This window comes from Pseudopodoces humilis, chromosome 6 (assembly GCF_049639895.1).
Source record: "Pseudopodoces humilis isolate 2021_Gansu_Grassland_sample_001 chromosome 6, ASM4963989v1, whole genome shotgun sequence".
Taxonomy (NCBI): domain Eukaryota; kingdom Metazoa; phylum Chordata; class Aves; order Passeriformes; family Paridae; genus Pseudopodoces; species Pseudopodoces humilis.
In genome coordinates this window covers 23062943-23085239 of record NC_142205.1, presented here as the reverse complement: position 1 = coordinate 23085239, position 22297 = coordinate 23062943, and the positions used below count along the sequence as shown (strand labels likewise).

General features: G+C 41.3%; 1 protein-coding gene across 6 annotated transcripts in view; it reads left to right on the top strand.

Annotated features, from left to right (window-relative positions):
• The window catches only part of RBM47 (RNA binding motif protein 47), a 76722-nt gene that overhangs the window by 41494 nt on the left and 12931 nt on the right, over positions 1-22297 (top strand). For 2 of the 6 annotated variants that reach the window (XM_088056547.1, XM_088056546.1), the window contains exon 1: positions 14890-15015. The exons of 3 other annotated variants lie outside the window; for them this stretch is intronic. In XM_088056547.1, the coding sequence (XP_087912673.1) occupies positions 14903-15015 (113 nt within the window). In that variant the 5' untranslated portion in view covers positions 14890-14902. Of the gene's footprint in view, positions 1-5557; positions 5848-14889; positions 15016-22297 lie in introns of those variants that run through there. One more of the 6 variants, XM_014263210.2, reaches the window with a different exon arrangement.

The window sequence follows — 22297 nt, the reverse complement described above, 5'->3', positions numbered from 1 at the left end:
GTTTCAATAAAGGAATTGTTGAATTACTTGGGAGTGTCTTCAGGGTAGTGTGAAAAGACAGTGAAAACTCTTCTGTTCATTAACCACGGGGGTAGGAATCCTACCGAGACTTCTGAGTGCATTTTGGGAGAGCAGGGAGGGTCCACCCCCAATGGCACATGTGTAGTTTTAGACACAGTGTAATTGTGTTAATTTTAAGGTGTGATGAGTTTTAAACTGTTTTCGCTTGCTTAGATATTTTGCTGCATCGGGGGTCTAATCAGAGTTTTGTTTTGTGGAAAACTAGAGAACTAGGTTAAAAACAGGTCAAGAAGGAATTATCTCAAAAGCATGCAAAATAATCATTCTTAGTCAAATTCTAGAATTTCTGATGGACAATGGCAAAACTAGTAAACTGGTTAAATCTTCCCTCTGTTTCTTTATGGTGATGAGCAGCCCTCTTAAACTCCTGCCTAATGAAGTGAAGGGACTCTGTGCTAGTACCACGAAACAGAGCTTCACAGCGCAGATCTCCAATAGCCCTGGGTATGTAGGACACTCCAGCGACCTCACTAGACTTTGTGTTCAGAGTCCATGATTGCTCTCCTTGGCAAGTTATTAACAGGCACTTAATTTTATAATACTGCTGAACTTTGAGGCCTGATTGTTTCATTCTTGAGTATACCATAAAGTTATGTTTAAAAAAAAAAAAAAGTGGGGTGGGGAGGGGGAAGGTTATTTTCAAGAACTCAGATTTTTACAAGTTTTTTAGTAAGTAAACTTCTGGAATACAGTTGTGCTAACATGCCAGGCTATGAGAGATAGGATCTGTGCCTTCTCTTTTTTCTTTTTTTTTTTTTTTTCCTGCTTGTCCAATCCACTTCTAGGGATTTTATTGTTTTGTTTAAATTCAGATTTCCAGAGTTGTTATTATGTAAATTACTTGATGTTATGTTTCTGTGAGTGAATTACAAGCAGTTTAAAAAAGGCTTAGTGTGTCTTGTAGATTAGTTTCTGTGTCAAGACAGCAGAAACCGGGAACATCTCTGGTTTGCATCCTTCAGGCTGTTAGCAAGCAAGATCTGCAAGTTTTTCTGAGGGGGACACACTCAAAGACCTGACAAATAGATGTGCAAGCAAGTTCCTCTACTCCTTTTTAATCCCTCAGATCTCCTTGACTCTGGAAGGCAGTTAATATTCAATACTCCTGTATCTGCAGGTGGAGTTTTGGTATTTAGAGATGATGGCAATTCCTAACAGAAAAGTGATTGCACATAGTTCAGCAGCTGGCATTTGACCATTCCAGATCTAACCTTCACCTGATCAAAAAAGAAAAGAAATGCTATTTTTTTAAATTAAGCAACTTTGCAAATGTTTTTAGCTATGAGGGCAGCTTTTTGAGACTATTACATTGGTGGTTTTCTTACATGCAATAGATTTTCCTGTTTGCTTATAACAATATCTGGGACTGGCAGTTTTTAGTCATAAGTAATTCAAAATTCAGTTAATTCATAGTGTCTATAAGTCTCCTGTCAGTTCTATCAGTAAGAGATAAATAGGGTCAAATATTTGGGTTTTGCTGGGGGTTCTTTTGAAAATTAATGTGGGATTGAGTAAAGAGGCTAGGAGGTGATTTTTTATGAGAGCCATCACCAAAATAAATATACCCACCTGGATCATCTCTTCAGCTTTCAAATAGGATTTATTTCTGATTCCTGGACATGGTCTATTTCTCATTTATTCCTCTGGCTGCTCGTATGAAAAAGAACAGACACAAATGCCAGAAAGATGGGACCCCTTCCTCATCCATAAAAGCAAGGAAAATTCACAGGAAAGGACAGGAGAGCTGCAGCCCAGTTCACAGTCCCAGCTGCCTGGGGAGCATGTGCATGGTGACTCCATTCCCTGGCCCATGAGCAGATAGATCCAGTGGAGAGAGAGCAGTTTTGCCTTGCTGAGGAGGACACAATGCACAACCATGATGGATGCTGACTGGGCAGGTACTGAAGGGGGAGACATTCAACCCTTTGCAGCTTCTCAGATTATTATACAGCGATTAAAATAGATCCCCCCATGTAAAAACATGCCATCAGATAACAGGACACTCTGACTCATTAAACGGACCCTTGCCAAAATTGCTTCTGGAGTGTTCCAGTTTCTTGCTTGGGTCATGGTGTTAAATCATTACTTGCACTCGAGTTCTATGAGCCAGCCACTTGCTGGTTGAATAGACTCATAAACACAGCTGTGCTGGCAGCTACCTTTTAAAAGATTTTCTCCAAGCATTGGGCTTGACTTTTAAAAATAGCCTGTTTCTTTTGCACAGCCTCTCACCTTCAAAGCATGACCCCCTTGCTGAAATCTGATTGTGAAATACGACTTTCCCATTCACCTGCTAGCAGTGGGATGCTTTCTGTGCAAGCTGGGCGTAATGGCACAGTATTTCATTCCTGTTTGGTGATTTAAGGCTCTCAGCAGCAGGCTGTGCTATGATGTGCCCCTCTCTCCTCTGCTTGCCTGTGTCTTCCCAGGGGAAGATGCCATTTCCATTTGTGTATGGGTTTTTTTAACCACTTGTACTGCAAATGCCTGTGAGAAGGGGGCAGACATAGGGATGTTTGCAGCATCCTCAAAGTGGTCCAATGCTAGGTGCAGATTTCTGCACATTTGTAAATGAAATAACCTTTTTTTATAGGCCATTTAGACATTTCATAAAACTACTCCACTTCTGAGAAACCAGAAGAAAAATAAATTTTGCCTCACCTGACCCCAGGGTAGGTTTCTCCTGGCAGATTTCAGTAGAATCACAGAAAGTCATTTGGAGATATGACACCAAGCATGTGCCGCTTGCACCTCAGACTTCCAAATTTATTTTGCCTACTAGACACTGTTTTTGTTTAGAGTAACTTTTGCAACCAGCAGTTTTCATTTATATTTACAAAGTATGTTGTGTTGCTTAAGGAAAATAAAAGTAGGTAGCAGAAAGTTTATTAATTTAAATTAATATAAATTTATTGTTTGCATCAGAAGCTGGGGGTGGCCTGCTAACCTCTCTGGAGCAGGCTGGCTCATCCATACAACAGGTGTCCCCTTCTGTGATGACCCTCCTACTTCTGAGGCATAATCATAATTTCTCATATGCTTTTTGTTTGCTGTCAGCTCCTGAAGTATATTATATAGAGGGGTGTCATGAAACTGAAGGTGTGCATTTGACCAGAGCATAGGGTCACACAGGGTCACCTGGGAGTGCAACAATACTCTTAGAAGATTCTGCTGCATCAGCCCAGGCAACCATTCCTGGCACTAGCTGATCCATTTTGTCTGTCCCTGGAGCCACATTTGGACTTTGGTCAGGAAGAATTGTCTGATTCTCTCAAAAAGAGGACCCAAAAGAGAGCAGAGGGTTTCACTGGCTGGGAATGGACAGGACACATCCCCTGCTGTCTCACAGGTCAAATGGAGGTGCAGCACAGGCAGTGGGCCAGTCCTTCCTCCACCAGGAATCTCCTCCTAGAAGTAAGTGATCCTTGTTCTGAGCGGAATTTCTGCAGCTCGTCCTCAAGAGATGAGAGCTAAATCCAGGTGATGTGCTTGTGCTATGGCCTGTTGAGATTTTTTTTAAGCAAAACAGTTTTTGTGCAGAGCATACATGATAAGAACCAAAAATGTTCTTCTAAGAACTCAGTTGCAATTGAACTTTCATGTCCAGAATGTAATTTATGGGCCAAACCAAGAGAAAGAAGTGCTGAAAAGCAGGGCAGAGAATCTATCTGAGTTGTAAGACCCCAGAAGTCACCTCTATCCCAGCTACAAAAGTTGGGGCTCTTGTGTGCCACTCTGCACTGAAATGCAACACATTCCTTTCCCCCATGCCGCATCTCCAGTTGTTGGTTCCTTTTTCTGAGCTAGGAACTGACACCCAGTTTTATAAAACATTATTATCCCAGCTTGACAGGCACTTAGAGAAATTCCTAACAGGTTTCGATGCTATCATAAATTTGCCCTGCTTTCACGCTGTTCCTTATTTTCCTTGATAATTTCAGTCTAAGTGTATAATAATATTCATTCTGGCTGTGCAGCTGAGGAAGCACTGACTTCCCTGTTCAGATGAGAAGAGTATTGTTTGATATTAAACAGTATGTTGTTTTGGTGCTTTTGCTGCTTTTGAGTGTAAGGACATCAGAAACAAAGCCCTATAATGGGATAATAAATAAACTGTTTTCCCTTTGCTGAAATAAAGGCACAGTAGTGTGCAGTACATTAGCTGTCACAGGTTTCCAAACCAACAGGCAGACAAGCAGTGGGATTGTTCCCTTATACATCCTTATCAGAAGATATCCTCTACTCTTCAGATTTCTACCTGTCCTCGGTGTTTCTTCCTTGTTCATTATAAGGTCAGCTCTTCCAGAGTATGTTTCTTTAAGTCTAGTTTAATTTAAAAATGTTATGCTTAATGAAATAAAGTACAGCATACTCTCAGAAAACTTTACTTGGGGTTAGAGTGTAACTGTGTACTTTTTTTAATAAAGTTAGTGTGACCTGGGCAATGTAGTGATTAAAGTTTGTGTTTGAAAGACAGAACTATTTTTTATGTGTTGTTGCTTTAAGACATGAGTAATTAAAGTCAGATTTCCCAAGCCCAGTATCTAGGCACCCATACAGTCTTCAAAGGCTCTTGAGCATGCTTAGTTCCTACTTATCTCAGTGTGAATTTGACAGACAAGGACTGGAGGATTTAAAATCATTATAGCAGGCTGATCTATGACTAATACAACTTACTAAGTCTGCTTTCCTACAATACCACTATAGGAATGCAGAGCAATTCCAGCTTTAGTCCAGGTTCCCAGCAATTCCTATCCTGCCAGCCTTTGCCCTTCTCCTGTGCACCTCTCTGCAGCCTGTCCTGCAGGCTGTGTGGCTGCTGAGAGCCACAGATGCCACCAGCTGCATGTACAGCCCTGCTGGCCACTGCTTCCCCAAACAGCACTGGGGAAAAGCTCAGCTCTGGCTGCTTCTCTCTCAGCTTGTAATCTCAGAGTTAGTCCTGGCTTTCCCAAGGCTGCATGAGCTCTCTGAGACCTCTCTCCACCCGAGAGAGGTTTGACTGCACCTGGTGCAGAGATCCACAAGTGGGAATGTGGAGATGAAAGACTGGCACACTTGTCACATGTTTCTAGTCCCTGCAGGGGTAGGGTGTGTGACCATTTGTAGGAAACCAGGATGGGAACACCACATATTCAGCAAAAAGGAAGAGCATGCAAGTGCTAGGATGTGCAAACAGGGAAATTAACTCAGGCAAAGACAATGAGTCTATTATTGCCTGTTTGTTCAGTTACAGCAGCAAACATTGTTTGTCTTCTGTGCCAAAATGCACTCTCTCCTCTTCCAAATTTTACAGTAGTTTCTATGTGTGTGCTTTCAGTGTCACAGCAGCTTTACTGCTAGAGCACCTGCCATTAGTCAGAGTGACTTTATCCTTTTAACCATGAACTACTGCTGGACTTTGTTCACTTTGACATGCTAACCTTTGGCCAGCTGAAGTAGGATAGAAGCTGGCCACTCTTGGCGAAGCACGGCCACAGTGTACCCAGGGAGGAACCTTTTGTAAAGTGCCCTTTAATCAGCTCCAGTCATCGTTAGGGGTTGTAATGATTTAGGTTTCGTTGACAGTCTCAGGAAAAGAGCATCTGAAAGCACAAGGTCTGTCCTGCTGCTTCTCTGTGACCTCCTAAGTCCCTGGCTGAGGTCTCGAAGCAGTGGACAGCCGGGTGCTGGGGACACAGCACTGACCGAGGCACCGGGTGTGTGACGGCTTAGCAGGGCACGATCCTCCTTCTGCCAGCCAGCTGAGGAACGACCGACCAATAGGTTAGTAACCATACCCTATGGCAATGTTGTGGTCATGGTTATATTTCCTGTGGTATTTAGAAGGGGTTCAGGTTGTGTCAAAGGGAGCCTGGACAGTGAGAGACCTGTTTCAGTCTCTTGGGAAGTAGTACATGCCCTAAAACGCAATTTGCATTGAGGAGGTGGTTATGGAAAATCTTGTTTCAGAAATCTGTCTTCTCGGCCACTAAATGCAAGAGACTGTCTTATGCTTTAGGTAGGAAAGTTGATCCTTTATGAAGCTGACTATGCTCTGAGCATGACTGAGAATCCCTGTTAGAAACAGGCAGTCATTGCGGAGGCTCCTGCTCTTCCAGGTCGCCAGTGTCCTGTGCCACAGCATGTACAGCAAATCTCATGCTGTGCTCCCCAAGTGATCTTTTAATGTTATGTTTCATCTTCTAAGGTGATCAACAGCACACCAAAAGTAACTTTTCAAGTCTATAAAATGGTCTTTTCTGGAGTAAATACACAAAGACAAAATATTACATTTTTTCCTCTCTGAAATGATATAGCTCCGTAACTGCATAAAGAAATTACTTTTCCTTTGTTGGTATCATCAAGGCAATTTTAATCCACTTACATACATTTCATTTCTAGAAATAATTGTTCCTAAAAGAATTGAGAGTTTCCAAAGAAAAGCAGTTTAAAGCCTCAGGATAACCTTACTACTCTTCTTCTATCTCATGATACTTCTTCAGAAAATAACTTTGCTTCACTTTTCAAAGGCCAGACATTAGAACAAGGCAAACCTCACCATCTGATAGCTTTATTTGCATTTTCTGGAATGTCGTCTCTAGTACATACCACCAGTTTCATACCATGAAACATGTAAGAAGTCAAATTAAAACCCTAATGTAACATAGTTCATGTCAAGCATGATGATGTGGCACCAAGAGTGTATTGGCTTCATTCAAATAAACTTATACACTGACAAAATTTCAACCACCTCTTCACATACACCCCTAAATATAAAGAGAACCAATACTTTCTTCTACAGATAGAAAATTCAGACCTCAGAGGTCATGTGAAAGTCTAAGTATTTGGACAGATGACAATCTGGTGGTTGCCACATTAATCTATGTGCTAGATAGCAATATATTACATTTTACATTACATATTATAATATATTGCACTAATCTTTTGAAATACTCACCAGTGAGGTAGCCGGAAAGACACTGTCTTCCTCCTTTGGTTCTCTGAAGGTAGCACACAGCCCTACAAAGGTCACATTTCAGCCATTTTAGTTTGTATGGAGACTGTCACAGCTCTTTCTCTGGATATTTGGTAAAATGCTTACTTTGAAGATGTAACCTACACATATTCCCTCCAATTAAATGTGATTCCTTTAGGAGTGAGTTTACCTTGCTTGTTTTTAGGAAGGGCAAAATCACTGACCTTTTAAAGTTCCTGAGAAGATTTTTAATTTTTTTTCGAAGAAGTGGAGTATCTCTGCATACTTAGTGCCATTTGTCACTCATTTAACACACTGACAAGCTGCAATTTCCTGTTTAATTTCAGATGCATCCTTGCAAACAGCTCATATGTCAGGTGCATGGTGAGCATTATTTCTGCCCCACAGCTGAGAACAGCTGATCACAGGTTATAGGTTATATCTTTGCTAATAAATAAACAAATAAATGCTGGGGTGTTTTCCCTGAACCCAAAGACAGCACAGCAGACAACCTTTTAGATGAAAAACCTCCCAAAACAAGGTGGCCTCAACCACAGGGCAACACACAGCTTAGGCAGTCCAAGTGTCTACATCCACCCTGCAGAAGAGAAGAAATCAGAGAGAAACACATCAGAGCTGAGAGTGCAGATACTGCTCAGAAGAACTTATTTTGTGGCTCCAGCCCCTCCTTTAGCCAAAGTAAAAGCATCTCCCTATCTCAGGACCATTTCATGTAGCTTCCAAGTCTGAACTTAAGGATTTAGTTACTGTCGATTTGGAAATGTCCTCTTGAAAACACAAACCTACTCTTAGAGATAGGAAGTGTGGGGCTTAGGTTCTTCCTGAATGAGACATATATCCTGTTTAGGTGTTGTCAATGGCTCAAGAGTGGCAGATCCTGGATCATTGTAGAGATATTTTCTTTACTGAGAAAGGGAAAGAGCAATTTAGCTAGTGGCTTTAATAATTACAGCCATTCAGGCCATTCTTTTCATTCCTAAGTATTTCAGCAATTATGGTCCTTGAAATCATAGACACTTTGCCCATTTTGTCTTGTCAGATATCTATTGAGGTAAGTTATGTCAACAGCACTCTGAGATTTTTCTTTGAGAAGATGCATTTTGTAGCAGAAGTGTAGCTCTGTAAAAAATAATCACCTCGGTGTGATTATTCAGAGCTGCCCATTAACACAGCCTTTGAGCACTTTTAATTAGATTGGCTCTACCCCACAGGGTGACCTGGGCAACTGTGGCAGAGAGGGGATGATGCCTGAGAGTCCCACACCAGCAGTGGGCCCCAGCTCAGGTGCAGCTGCAGAAGTGAAAGTGCCCTTTTACTATTTAAGCATGTTTGGTTAAGGTGAGTGTTTTCACCAGAAGGTTGCAAAGTTCCTATCAAGAGTCGCTCATGTTACACTTCTGTCTGTGTGCCATGCAAGTGGCTTGATATGGAAATAGTTCTAGGACTTGCCAGCGCTGTAGATAATGTTTGGTGGAACAACAGGCAAATCCATCCTGTTTCCTACACCACAGAAGCACATCTTAGACTGGCAACATAGTTCAAGTCACCCCAAAACAGTGGCTCAGGAGCAGCATGCCTGCAGCTTGTTTCTGGAACAGTGTTGGCTGCTGAGAATAAAGCTCAGCTGGAGGCAGGTTTGCAGCCCCAGTCCTGCCTGCCCATAGGGAAGGTCAGCAGTGGAGAGGAGCAGACAGGATACAGACACCGGCAGAGGAGGAGCCAGAGTGCTGGGCTGAGGTTAGGTAAGGCAAGGGCACGTGACAGCATTGGTAAATCTGTGCTGGACCACATGGACAAAGTCTGCCGTGCGATGGGCCAAGAGGTGTGACCCCACTCCTGTCTCATGGCAGCACCCACCATTGTTGGGTGACTCACTCATAGCAAATTCTTTCCTTGTGAAGTCCCATCACAGGTGTTCTAACAAGCATGGGGCCGGTATAAAGCTCAGTCTGCTTAATGCGGACCTCTCTGGTAGTGATGCCTTTGCTGCACATGCCAGTTCAGACTCTGCCCACATTATCAAAGCTGCTTTTTATAATCCTGATAGTAAATCAGTTTTCTGAGAAATGGAAGTTGTGGACATGTAATAAAATATAAGAGATGCTGGAGTTAATGGATATTGTAAATTCTCCAGCAGATGATTCAGTCTCCTGTAGTCTAAATTTTCTTTCATGTTACTGGGAGGCAGAAAAATTAATTTGCCTTCCTAAAGGAAACTCTGTCAGTTTCCTTATTGGATAACCTCTTTTAATATACAATTTCCATGTGATGCTTATTGTTTCATTTTCAATAAAACATTAAGAATGAAAATAGAAAGGATTTTGCCCGGAACCAAGATGATGTCAGTTGGCTGGCGGAAGAGTTCTTCCCTTAATATACTTATATTCTACTGCAAGCTGTAAAAAAGCAGAGCAATTACTGGAAGAGACTGTGTGTGCTAACCACACTAATTTTCATACCCTGATTCTGAAAGTCAGCTGTAAATATATGCTTGGAGACCTTTATTCTCCTTCTTGTGAACATGTATCACAAAACCCTGTGGTTTTCTTTTCAAAAAGGCCCTGGAAGGAACCAGCAAGAATGTTGTTTGCCAGTGACCTTTTGATTATCAAAACTGGTTGGTACATAGTTGGCTTGTGCTGGCTGGATATCCCTGCTAGCCACAGGAGGTGGCCACTGGGTGCTGTTCAGTGACCTATTGAGCTCACACTACTGTGCTGCCCCTCCTTCCTTGGTTCCTCTGGGACCTTCAGCCTCTCAATAGCTGCAGTGCTAAAATTCACCAGCTGCTTACAAACTTACAAAGAGTTGCAATTTGCTACTCTACCCTCCGGTCTCCCTGATTCAGCGAGCTCCTTGGTGTTACAGAAAGGCTGTCATTTACCCCACTGTGGAATCTCATTGGCCTCCTCAGAGGAGGAGCTGTGCTGTGAAACTGGATTCAGCAGGTTTTAAATGAAACCCTTTCCCTGTTTTCCCATGGATTTGCTCAATGCTGGTGACCCGACAAAAGCTTTAAGTCAGCAATGCTGGCAGAGGAACAGGTCCCACCTTCTTTTACCCCTCTGCCAGCACAGGTGCGCAGGTGGTGTGGGTGGGTGCATGGTGCAGCTGCACAAACGCTTGTGGCAGCACATGCAGAGGCTGCAGGAGGGATGGAGTGGGACCCTGCGTAGACAGCACCAGTTTAACACACTGGTGAAGCTGTGGTGTCTAAGAGTGGTCTGGAACAGCCACATCAGGCCAGTGAGGGCAAAACCTTTTTCCTATGGAGTGTTTTATTTACCCTAGGACTGAAAGGCAATTATCATATTAACCTCCCTTGTAGATATGTCTATCCAGAACCCACCCTGTATTTATTTTAATGGAAAGCAAACATGCCACAGAAGTGTAATGGCTATGGCTACATAAAAAACCCCAACTTTGTGTTTTGCTGGTTTCCTTCTGGTTTGTGTGCTAATTAAAATCTATTACACTCCATGGGTTTGTTCGTTATCTGTTTCCTTACATTTTGGAACCTAAAGTCTGCTTTCAAGTTTAAATGAAAGCACAAAATTCTACATGGGGAAACTGAGCCTGCTTGTTACAGTGATCCTCTGTGCTGACTTTCATTGCAGAATGACAGTAAAATAGATTTTTGCTAAAAATAGAACAAAACCTTTGCCTAGTGACCGTAAAGGTTTTTAGAGCAAATCCCATTGCCCATGAACCAAAGAAGCCTAAGACTAGAAAATAAAACAGGAAAGTCCAAGGTGTCCTTGGCCAAATTTCCCCCTGTTGCTCGGCACTCCATCTTCAGGTCTGTGAGTTTGTACTCTCCATGGTGGGATAAAGCATGTGGCTGGCTGGCAGAGCTAATGGGGAGTCCATATTTAAAAGGGCAATTCTCTGTGATATGGCAAGGTAAGGATCAAAACATTGGCACAGGTTATGTGTAGAAGAAGTTTGGGTGTGAAAGGACTTGGAAAGCTGTACCTGTAATAGAGTTTATGTTCTCTAAAGGATCTCCCCAGGTTTTGGTCTGCAATAGCTTAGCAAAGTCAGGAAATGACAAAATCTGCTGTATTAACTCACATTGTATAAGAACAAGTGTAAAATAACATGTTTTTAATTTAAATAAAGTGGTGTTGTCCCTTTAAACATTCAAATAGGCAATAAAATTGTTCTATAAACATGGGGGAACCTGTTCTACCAAATACAGAGTGGCTTTGTTAAAAAGAGAAGGAAATTATAGAAAAGGAAAAAATATGCTGAAAAAAATTGTTACATTATGAGATTCCAATTTTTGTGGCTGAATTGTGACTGGGTTTATGTGTGAATATACTGATCAAGGCTTTCTGAGATTAAGATTAGAGACCTTGCCAGTCACTCTCAGATTCATGTGTCCTTTCAGTGAAATATTTTACGTGGTACATTCCCTTCTCATTCTACTGCAGTCTCTCAGTAGTTTTTGAAGACCAAATAAAAGGCAAACCCATTGCTCACTCCTTACTCTCCCTTCTCATTTCACTTGCTCATGTGTTTGCACTGTCACATAATGCTAAGTTTCCATCATGAAATATCTCCTGAAAACCTATTTACTACCATAATCATCAAAAATATTCACTCTTATCTGGACAATGACATCTCTCCAATAAAATGATGAGCATGTGGTCAGCCTCTGGATCTCCCAAAGCATTTGGGTTTGATCTTTCTAAAAATCTCAGAAGGCAGATACACTGCTTCATTAGTGTTTGTCATCACACTGAGGAGCCTGGTGCACTCAGTCTGTAAAGGCCAGTTGATTGCCTGCTTGTGGAAGAGAGACAGCTGAGGGGAAGCACACCAAATTGCTGGAAGTCTTTTCTGCACCAGGGAGAAGATTCCCATTCACAGGCATTACCTTATTCCAATGAATATCCCTTTTTTCCTTCAAATTTCCAGCCTTTTTATCACTATATTCAGGATAATAACTATTTAGGAAAAATCTTTCCCCTGCAATTCCACTACAGGAAAGAATAAAAGGCAATAGAAGGTTTAAGGAAAACATGGGCATGGATTGGTCTGGACTGTTCCCTTTCACATCTCATAGGATTTAGCTTCTGCTTCACTGTCAATAATTAAAATTAAATTAAATCAAACAAAAACAACTAAATATGTATATTATTATTGTAAGTGGGTGCGCTTTACTCATTGTAGCCAGCTGTACATTAGGAAAGAAGTGCTTATATTTTTACCCCAGAGCAATGGATGCTGTATGAAGAGAGGAACGTGTGGTGTATATATAATCTATCCTCCTTGCTGCTTACCTGGCTCTGCCCTTAACACTTTTCCACTCTTCCTTATGTGCCATTATAAAGAGGTATATAAAGAGTGCAATCATTATGAACACAGTGGTTTTGAAGTCAAAGGAAGCTAGGTGTCTAATGTCAGGGGAGGCTGGGAAACACGCTGCAGAATTCTGTCCAAACTTCTGAAGTTCCTTAAAAAAGCACAGCCTGCAGGAAAATTAATATATTTTTTAATTCTGCCACTGGGAATGGTAACACCTCAAAATACCCTGCAACAGATGATCTGTTGATGATCCTTGCTTTAAACAATAATGGGAAAATAACTTGGAAACTAACAACAGGATGCAGCTAAATGAAATAGAAATTAATATGAAATTAATATTTCATTTTCATATTAAATGAAAGGCTAAGGGTTCAAGAAGCCTCCCTACATGATCCTAATTGATACAGCACTTGAACAGCCTTCTGAAAATGAGCCCATCAACTCACTAGCTTTTTCACTTACACCAGAACAGTCTTCTCTGGGCATTCAAGTACACACACAATTGTAGTTGATAGGATTCACTTTACAATACTTTTAGCTATAAGTTTGGTTTGTTTTCCAACAAAAAAAATATGAAGTAAGAGAAAGATACTGAATTTTTTTAATCAATTAATTTGACAGAATTTTGCAAATTCATAATTGCCGTTTTTTTATACTCACCTTCTTACAGAGATCAGTGGGATTGAGGCATGGATCTTATTTTGGCAGAATCTCCTAGATTTTATCCTCAGTTTTGATACTGATTTTTTCCATAGTCTTGGGTAAACCATTTAAATTTCCTTGCTGCAGCTTACCTGCCTGCAGGGTACCTGCTTCTCTGCAGCTCTTGTAGCTAATGGGTTAACATTTGGAGGGATGAATTCTGAAGATGAAAGACTTGCACAGTAGACTTGGGCTGCCAGCACTCTGGGACCAGGATCCAGGCTCCAGGTGTGTTTGTACAGTGTCTAACACACCACAGCCCCAGTACAGTGGATAAACAAGCATAAAAATCCAGAATAGAGTGATTGTAATCACCCATTGGTTTGCAGTGTAAGTAGAACAGCTCTCCTTCCTGTTTGCTTTCAGAAACTGCCACAAAGATGCTTCTTTTGCCAGTCTTTGCCATCCTCCACATTTTTCTCTCCAACTTGGAGCCTTCTAATATTAGACCGTTTATCTCTGCACCCACTGACTCCCCTACCCCTCTTCCCTATTGACCAGCCTCTGACTTGGCAATATAAGGTTGTTTTTCAAGTTTTACATGCCCAGACTAAAGAACTCAGAGGACAAGAATAAACTATTATGTAGGACCATCTCAAACAAACTGACAGTGCTTCCTCTGCAGAATATACTTGTATTTATGGTTTGTCACTGAGAGGTTAAGACACTTTTCCTTGCACATGTGGATGCCCTGAAGTTGGTGCTTGTGTGCTGTTTGGATGGAGGTTTGGGCCAAGCTTTCTTTTTGGGGTGGGAAAAAACAGCAAAAAAGGAGAGAAAGAAGAAAGGAATGGTTATGCTAATAAAAAACGCCTGGGAAAGGACTGAAAACTGTAGTTGTTTTTCTACTGCAATATGCTTTTCACCTTCTTCAGGCTGTCTCCTTTCCCAGAAATCAGCCATCTTTCCCATCAGAAATCAGCAAGGTATGCCCTGCTCCCTCTTCTCCCACTGGCTGGTTGTGCACACTGCTTGCCAGCTGGGCGAATCCATCATCCAAAGAGTGTTTTAGAGCAGTTCCTCCTCTTGGCTGCTTGAGAAGGTGTGTTGTTTGCTTTGCTTAAGTGCTCCCAGGGCCTAATGCTCCGTTGTTATGTACAGACCATTTCTACTGTCATGAATCATGTTTTACCACCCCTGTGCTTTTACTTCTGCACCAGGTGCTTTTTTTCCTTTTGAGCAAACACATTGGAGTTTCCGTGTTTACTGCTGACACAGTGCATGTCGGGTACACAGCACAGGTTGAGTTATTCCTACCGTCCCACCACCGACATGATCAGTAAATCTACTTCTCACTCCAGGAGCTGCGGACCCTTTGTTTTTCCTACAAACAAAGGTAAATTGATTCAGCGCGGCCTGAAATAATTTTGCCAGACGCACATAAAGAAAAAAAAGGTATTTCACTGAAAAAGCCTTATGCAGTCAAGCAAAATATGCCCTTTTCTTATCTTATCTGTTGTGAGTAACCCAAGCTATTTGCACAACGCCTTGTGCTAGGAAGGAGTTGTTTGTACATGTTTCACTCCTTTTTTCCCAAGTTTTGAATTTTGAATGAAATCTTTCTCTTCAAATTCTTTTTACCTGTGAAAATTTTACATTTCTCTTTCCTGTGCTTCCCTGAGGGTTGGACCCAGCCCTCCCTCCAAAGATCCCTTCCTTGCAGATAATTTTCTATTAATCTTCAAACCACTTTGGAGAGCTCTCTGCGTCTGGCAGCACTAACATCCCCTCTCCCTCCCGTCCCACCCACTTAGCCTCAGCCTAAGAGCCCTTAACAAATGACTCCCAAGGAATTTAAATGGCTAACGCTCGCTGGCCAATAAAGAGATGCATAAACTCTATAACCAGGTTGCACAGCTCTTGCCATTAGGAAGAAAGGCTGCTCAGGCAAAGGCGCGAGTGCCCTTAACCTGTTGCACTTCAGTCGGAGAAGCAGAGAGGTAAGGGAAATCTTGTTTGCTCTGTAGGGCTTTTTATCTGGTTTTCATTTATCAGGGAGTTGAGACCAAATGTATGTCATCATCAAGGTATGGGTTCAGGGGTTTGCCTTCCTTTAGAGGGTCCTAAGGGGTTGTTTGAGAATTAAGCAACTGCTTGTGCGATTGAACTGTGAGATCAACGTGTGAATATCTAAAAGAATTTGCATAGTAAATACCAAATCGAATGTCAGAACAATGAACACTAAATCACTGATATTTTAGACAGTCTAAAATCATGTCTCAGAGATATCTTTTCTGCTATCTTAAATTAATGAAGTAAAAGGTAGCCAGTTGCAACTGCTTGACATTGTGTTTTCAGTCAGTCTGTCTCTGCCATTGTCTGTGCCGCCTGGTATTTTGTTCTGCTCTTTCAAGAGATTGACATAAAAAAAATCAAACTTTAAAAGTGGATTATCAGTTTTTGGTGCAGAATTTGGGGCTTGTAGGTTGAAGGTGGCTAGGAAGGTTTAAGTAAACAGGGTATGTATGCAAGTATTATTAATAGAAACGTATCTATATAGCTCAATTCACATACTGAAAACTTGACGGCGTTTAAAGAAAGTCAGCTTTGATATTATTCTATTCATATTCTACTTAAGTAGCATGTGAAATGTGTAGGACTTGTATGTGACATTGGACATGTGACGTAAATCTGTTCACCCTTATTTATTTAATTATTAATTTATTGTTTTATTGGGGTCAGTGCTGATAACACTAGTGAAGTTTGAACTTAAACCAGAAAAAAATGCAGTTGTTGAAAGTAAGGTTCAATTAAAACAAATGACAAAAATGTCAATTTACCTGTGGATTAGATGCAGCAGCTGTATAGAATGGTGTCCTGTCCTGAGCTAGGTGGAATTGAAACCATGATTCAAAATGTATCTGTAAAGCACTCCCTCTCCCCCTGCACATGCAGGCTTGCCATGGATGACAGTCTGTGCTAAGAACATTTGAGGGATGTCATGGCAAATGTTACTGCCCTCCCCTGCAGTGCTCCATGGCCTGGCAGACGGGGTTGCAGAAAGGACATCTTATTCAATCACATTATCACAGCTGATCTCTGAAGGTCTTCACACCCAGTGCAGTCTGCAGCTGGTGTTAGCTGATGGTGCTGCACCGAAGATCTTGCCAGTATGTGTAAGAGTTGAGAGAGGTTTTTAATTAAATTGACATGGTTAATCCAACAGAACTTCAGAACGTGTCCTTTATGTTTGTCAAGACAAGGCCACATGACTGTCTGTCAAGACAACATTGTTGTAACGTTATTGGTTTGATTATTTTTCCATGGGTTTTTCGTATAGCTTTGCACTGTATAACCAAGATTAGATAATACATTGCATAAAAATAAAGTTAACAAAGGAGTCACCATTTTGCTACTCTTTTTAATGATTTCCATTCAATTCTGTATTTCAGCTCCAGTCTTTGCTGAAGAAATTATATTGAATCAAATGACCCTTGTCTTCTTTCTTCAGCTTCTAATTAAAAAATATAATCTCATTTAAGGTCAACAAAAGGTGAATTTCAAATTTTATCTGTCTCAAACCCCACTCCTTTTCTGGAGTGAACAGAAATTTCACTTAAAAATCATACATATTTCCAAGTGAGCTGTAATTTCAGTAGACTTAAATTGTCTTGAATTAACCCAGTGCAGGAAAGTTGCCCCCTGAGAGAGTTCCTGTTAAACTTTTTTTAAATTTATAATATTAACGCTGCGTGCAGGTAACGAGTGCTGGAAATCTCTTCCTTGTACTTGTAAACCTTGTTTCTCAATTCTTCAATCCAGCGTTCAAAGGTCTGTACAAACTTCTTAGATCAGAGGTCAGGAACAAATTGCTGCACTTTGCAGCTCCTTTCTGCCGATATGACAGAATTTCACAGGAAAGACGATTGACTTCCAGCCCCCACTCCTCCATGCACAGGCAGCACCAGGCAGTTAAAATGGTGATATGTACAAGTCAGCTATTGGTACCTGAGTTTAATTAATAACTAACTGGGTTTCTGTGGTGCAAGGTGCATATTATAAAAAGGGTCAAATGTCAGTGCACAAAGGAAAAAAAAAAAAGGACAAAACCCCAGCCACTGACTAAGCCAAATGCTTTGAGTTTAATGTACTTTCAGCAGCGAACATTCACATCCCAACTGTGGTTTGCTTTATGTTGATTTTCATTTCAGTGACCTGAGGGGGAGGGAACACGTTGAGCCACTTTCAGCTTTCCCTGGAATCTGTACCTCCTGCTGAAAGCAGGGTTGCAGGTTGGGCCCCCTGTTGCTGCAGTGCTCACGTGGTATACAAAGCTTAGAATGCTGTAATAAAAATAGTGCATGGGATTAGGGTAAACTGAAAATTCTGAAGATATTTTTATTGTAATAAATTTGACTACGTGGGTAGACTTTATATGAACAGGCAGGAATTCACTCTGGGCTCTCCAGGAGAGTTAGAGGAAAAAGTTTGATCAGAAAAGCTGAAAACACAGCTGTAGGTTATAAACTTTCTAAGATACTATTGGTTGCACTGCAGAGTGGACCATATTACTGTAATATTTATGTAGACAGACAGAGAAAGTGTCCTGTATTATAAAAACAAAGAAGCAATTGCACACATATCCCTGCACCACAGAATTCAGCAAAGACTTTGACAGACATTTTCAATGATTGAATTAAATCACCATGTTCATATATAAGATTTTTCTTCAGAAGGACAAGTGAATGTGTTATCTTTCCTGTGTAATGATTAACAGATGAGTCTAGTTGTGGTTTTGTTTTTCAGTTGTAGAACATTGCTTCTCCTGCCCTTCTTATGGCAAAAGCTTGTGAGCTTCTAGTCCATCCTGAATGACACTCTTCTCCCTTTCCAAGCAGAATGTTTTCTAAAGCAGACAGTTCATGAGGAGGACACATTTACATGTATCAGCATCTCTGCAGAGAACAGTGTTTAATTGCATTTTTGGTAAAGAAACACAGCAAAAACTTTCCCATCAAGTACAGCTCATCCAGAATAGGAAAGACTACACTGAAATTTACATATCACGTATTTTCCTGTCTGATCATGGTAATGATAGGCTTTATTGAATAGCTTGAAGTACGGGAATTTGGGGAGAGGGGAATGGTAGTGCTGTTTCCTGATTTAGACAGCCAATAATAGTGATTACATGAACCATGTCTCATCTTCTCAGCTTTCCTCAACATATGGCTTCAATATATTGCAGGGTAATAGCTTCAGCCTCAGCCCGTAACAAGTCCTATCAAAATAGGGGAGAGTTATGAATCAACTGGAGTGGGTAAAAGATGGAGCTGAGGCAAACAGGGTAACACACAGGTTACATAGCTTGTTGGACAAAGTTCTGAATGACTTGCAGAAAAGTGCATTATAAAATAAGGGAGGAGACTGGGTTTTGCTTACCCAAATTTCCTTCAGAAGTGGTTTAATTTGAGGTGCTGGTTTGGCACTGCAGTAGCACAAAACCACTCAAGAAACACACATTGCATTAACAGAATTCACATTGCAGAAGCCAGGTCATGTTAGTAGGATGCTCTAGGTGGTGGTGGTGGTGCTGTGATACATCAATAACTTTTTCATCAGCATGGGTTCATTCTTTCCATGGTAAAACCATATATTCATGAACACATTTTGACTTGTGATCACCAAAAAGCCATGACAGGACGCAAAGCTATGCTCAGGAGAGTTATGTTACTTTGTTATTTGAAATATCATTAGTCACATCTCACTGAATATAAATTTTGCAGTTTTCAAGCACGAATTCAGGTCATTGAGGGATCTTCTTCCTGGGAATGTTCATTGCTAGATATGGATAGTGCTTACAGATAATGCAAGTGGATCACAGACAAGATTAAGCACAACATAGAAAGATGCAGAGAGGGTTGATAACAGAACAGGCAGGACGTTTGCACAACACAAGACCGCTTTATTTTGTATGGGAATTGTAATTTTAGCTCCATTTTTAAAGTTGTACATAATGTTGTTGTGAGGTAAGATTAACTTTCCCAGGCCAAGGGAACTGGTATAATATGGTTAAGGGAGTTAGAGCCATGATTGTTATTTTTCTAATGATAATGGTGAACATTAGAAGTTTAACCTTCAAATCCTAGTTTGAAGCTGTAGCCAGATGTTGACTGTACAAATTCCTTGTTGAATCATCTGACTAGCATTCAAGTTTTAACCTGGGAAATTCCAGGATGTTAATTTACAGAATAATTTCAGGTGTTTTCCTCCTAAAATAGAGCAAGAAGAAAAAGAGCAGATTTCTAGTAATTTTGTTGCAATTTTTTAAGCCAAATACATTGCTTTTGATTGGTACCTGGAGAACATAACCTGTCCCTGCAAGACTTCTAAAGCTGGATTTTCTGTAGTTCTCATCCCTATCTTAAATATATCCCTCTTGCAGCCATTAGAGTCTCATAACTGATGTCAGAGGAGTTGTGCTAGATGTGAGTACTGTTAGAAATATCACACTTTATTTTCTGTTTCGTTCTTTGAACCTGACACAATCAAAAGTCAAAGTCAACAGATTTTGGTGAGTTTTAAGTGGAACCAACTATTTTTAACATGTTTAGCCACTTAGGACAACTTTAAGCAACGAAAAACCACACGTAGATCCTCTGCAGTAAATCCACCCCGAACACTGCTTTTCAGGCCCTGAACTTGCCCTATACAAAGTAAGCATAACTGACCGACCAAAATAAAACTGAAGTTTAAGCATGAAATACAAACTCTTGCAATGAAATTAATGGTCAGAACTCTGATGATAGGCTATAGATTAGAATGCAAATTGTCACCATAGCAGAAGTAGGCTTTTCATAAAATCATAGAATCTTTAGGTTGGAAAAGACCTCTAAGATCGTTGAGTCCAACTGTTAGCTGAGCGCTGCCAAGTCCACCACTAAACCATGTCCCTAAGTGCCACATCTGCATGTCCTTTAAATAACCCTGGAGATGGTGACTCAACCACACCCCTGAGCAGCCTGTTCCAATGCTTAACAGCCTTTCAATGAAGAAATCTCTCCTTCCTTGGTGCAACTTGAGGCTGCTTCCTTTTGTCCTAATTTCAGCAGCCAGACTCAGGATTTAGTAGGCTGGTTTTATTCTACCTCTCAGGCACTGTTGCTCTCTGCATTTAAATATAGAATTTCCAGTGGGCAGAGAGCTTCTGCTTGTAGGTGTTATTGTCTGAACATACATGGGAAATATGTGGTGCAGCAAATGCTGCTCCATGCACACCTCATTGTGTTCTGTGCAGCACCTGAGCCAAAAAGCTCCTGACCCTGGCTGGAGAGGGACAAGTTCAATGACCCAGCTAAGGCATGCAGATGATGATGAGAATAAGCAGTTTTTTAGCAGTGCCGGCAGCAGGATAAATTGCACAGCAGACAGACATGTCATTGTCAATGACCGCGAAGGCTACTTTCTTCCAAGCTGCTCATCACAAGCTACTCATCAAGTCTCTTGTCTGCCGTTGTTCCTACCCTTTCAGGTCTGCTGATGCAGTTCACCACATTTTCCACAGAGTTTTGTCAAATTTGTCCACATTAAGAAAATCCACCTTTTCAAAATGTTTCACCTAACCTGGGGCAAGTTCTTCCCTCAGTTCAGCTGCAGGAAAAGAAATGTGTCTGACACACTGCAGACATTGTCATGGCCTGTTGGCCTCAGGTATTGCTTCTTGTAAAAGAGTGAAGGCACCATCCATCCCATGTAACCTTCCCTTTCTGGCCTGAAAGACCTTCAGGAAAGGGCCTTGGCCAAAAAGCTGTGCTGAAATGCTGCCCTCTCTTGCACTGACCCATCACAAGTTTCAGATTTGGACACCTGCATTTCATTAATGGCAGATTGTAGGAAACCAAGTGTGATCCAGTTCCTGTTGATCCCCACACTGTCCCTGGATTCTGCAGTTGGGCATGCAATGGCTCAGCTTCAGCAACAGTCTCAAAGACACCTGCTTTGTTCAGCTCATTTATGAAAATAATAGGAGGAAAAGACTGACAGCTCAAGAAAGAGCAAAGTGATGTGTAATGATACTGTAATTATCTTTAAACAGGGAGGTAACTTGCACATGACACTTGAAGCAATGCACAAGTCACTGCCTTACTTTGAATTTATGAGGCCATTGAATTTTTCTGTTCAGCCAATAGAACTTCTAAACAGGCAAACCTTGTTTTCAGCAGGAGCATTTCTGGGCTGTCTGATGTTTGTGATAAAATTACACAGTTGTTCTTAGCTGTTGTTTTCATATGCATTTTATGAATATAAAGTTGTCATGAGAATAGTCAGGATTTGCCATGTTTTAGAGCTGCTGCCTATTATTATCATCATCAGGATCAACATTTTTCCTTATTATTTCAAGTAAAATACTAGGAAGGTCACATTTAAACCAGTCACTGTCATTTCCCTCTGCGAACAGGGTGTATTTGAAATTTCAGCAACCGTCCTTCCCTCTGTGGTTTAAAATGCAAAACAGTGGCAGTGTCTTGAAGGAAGCAGTAGCTGTGCAGTGTCCATGATGACGCGCCCTGTCAGCTCAGTGGGAGTTTGTACAGTACAGGGTCTGCAGGTGGGGCACAGGTGTCCCCATCCCTCCCCTGGACAGTTTTCACAGAGGCAGCACATCTCCCTGGTCTCTCCTGTGCCTGTGGTGGTGCTGGCACCTGTCTCCGGGCTTTGTGACTGCTGGCAGTTGTCACCCACAGAAGCACACATGATTCCACTAAATCTAGGTAACACAAAACTGGAGGGATGAATTAAGTCCAAACATAAACAACCTCATTTTATAGGAGCATGTGAGTGAAGTGGACACAGAGTTACTGCCACAAGGACACTGGCTGTGTCCCTGTGTTTGTAAAAGCCTATTTGACCACACTAGGATCAACAGAGGAGAATGTGTCTGCCTAACCCCACAGGGCACTGCCTAGTGCTGGACTAACCCAGGGGTAAGTTGGTATGTGGACTTTGGGCATTGCTTTCTCACTGGGGCCCCAAGCTGCCTTTGCCCTGGGACAAGGGGCATCACCATTTGGCTCTGTTGTTGATCAAGGTGTGTTATTTCTACTTAATAAAATACCTGCCTCAGTTAATCAGCCTGATCACAGTATGCTTTAGGTCAGTCACTGCCAACACAGTAAGTTTGCCATTTAATATTCTGGGATGTGGGGAAAAAAGTACCTTTAAAAAGAAGGTAATTAATGTTTAGGGCAAGAACTATTTACACTATTCCTACTGGCAGCAGAGGAG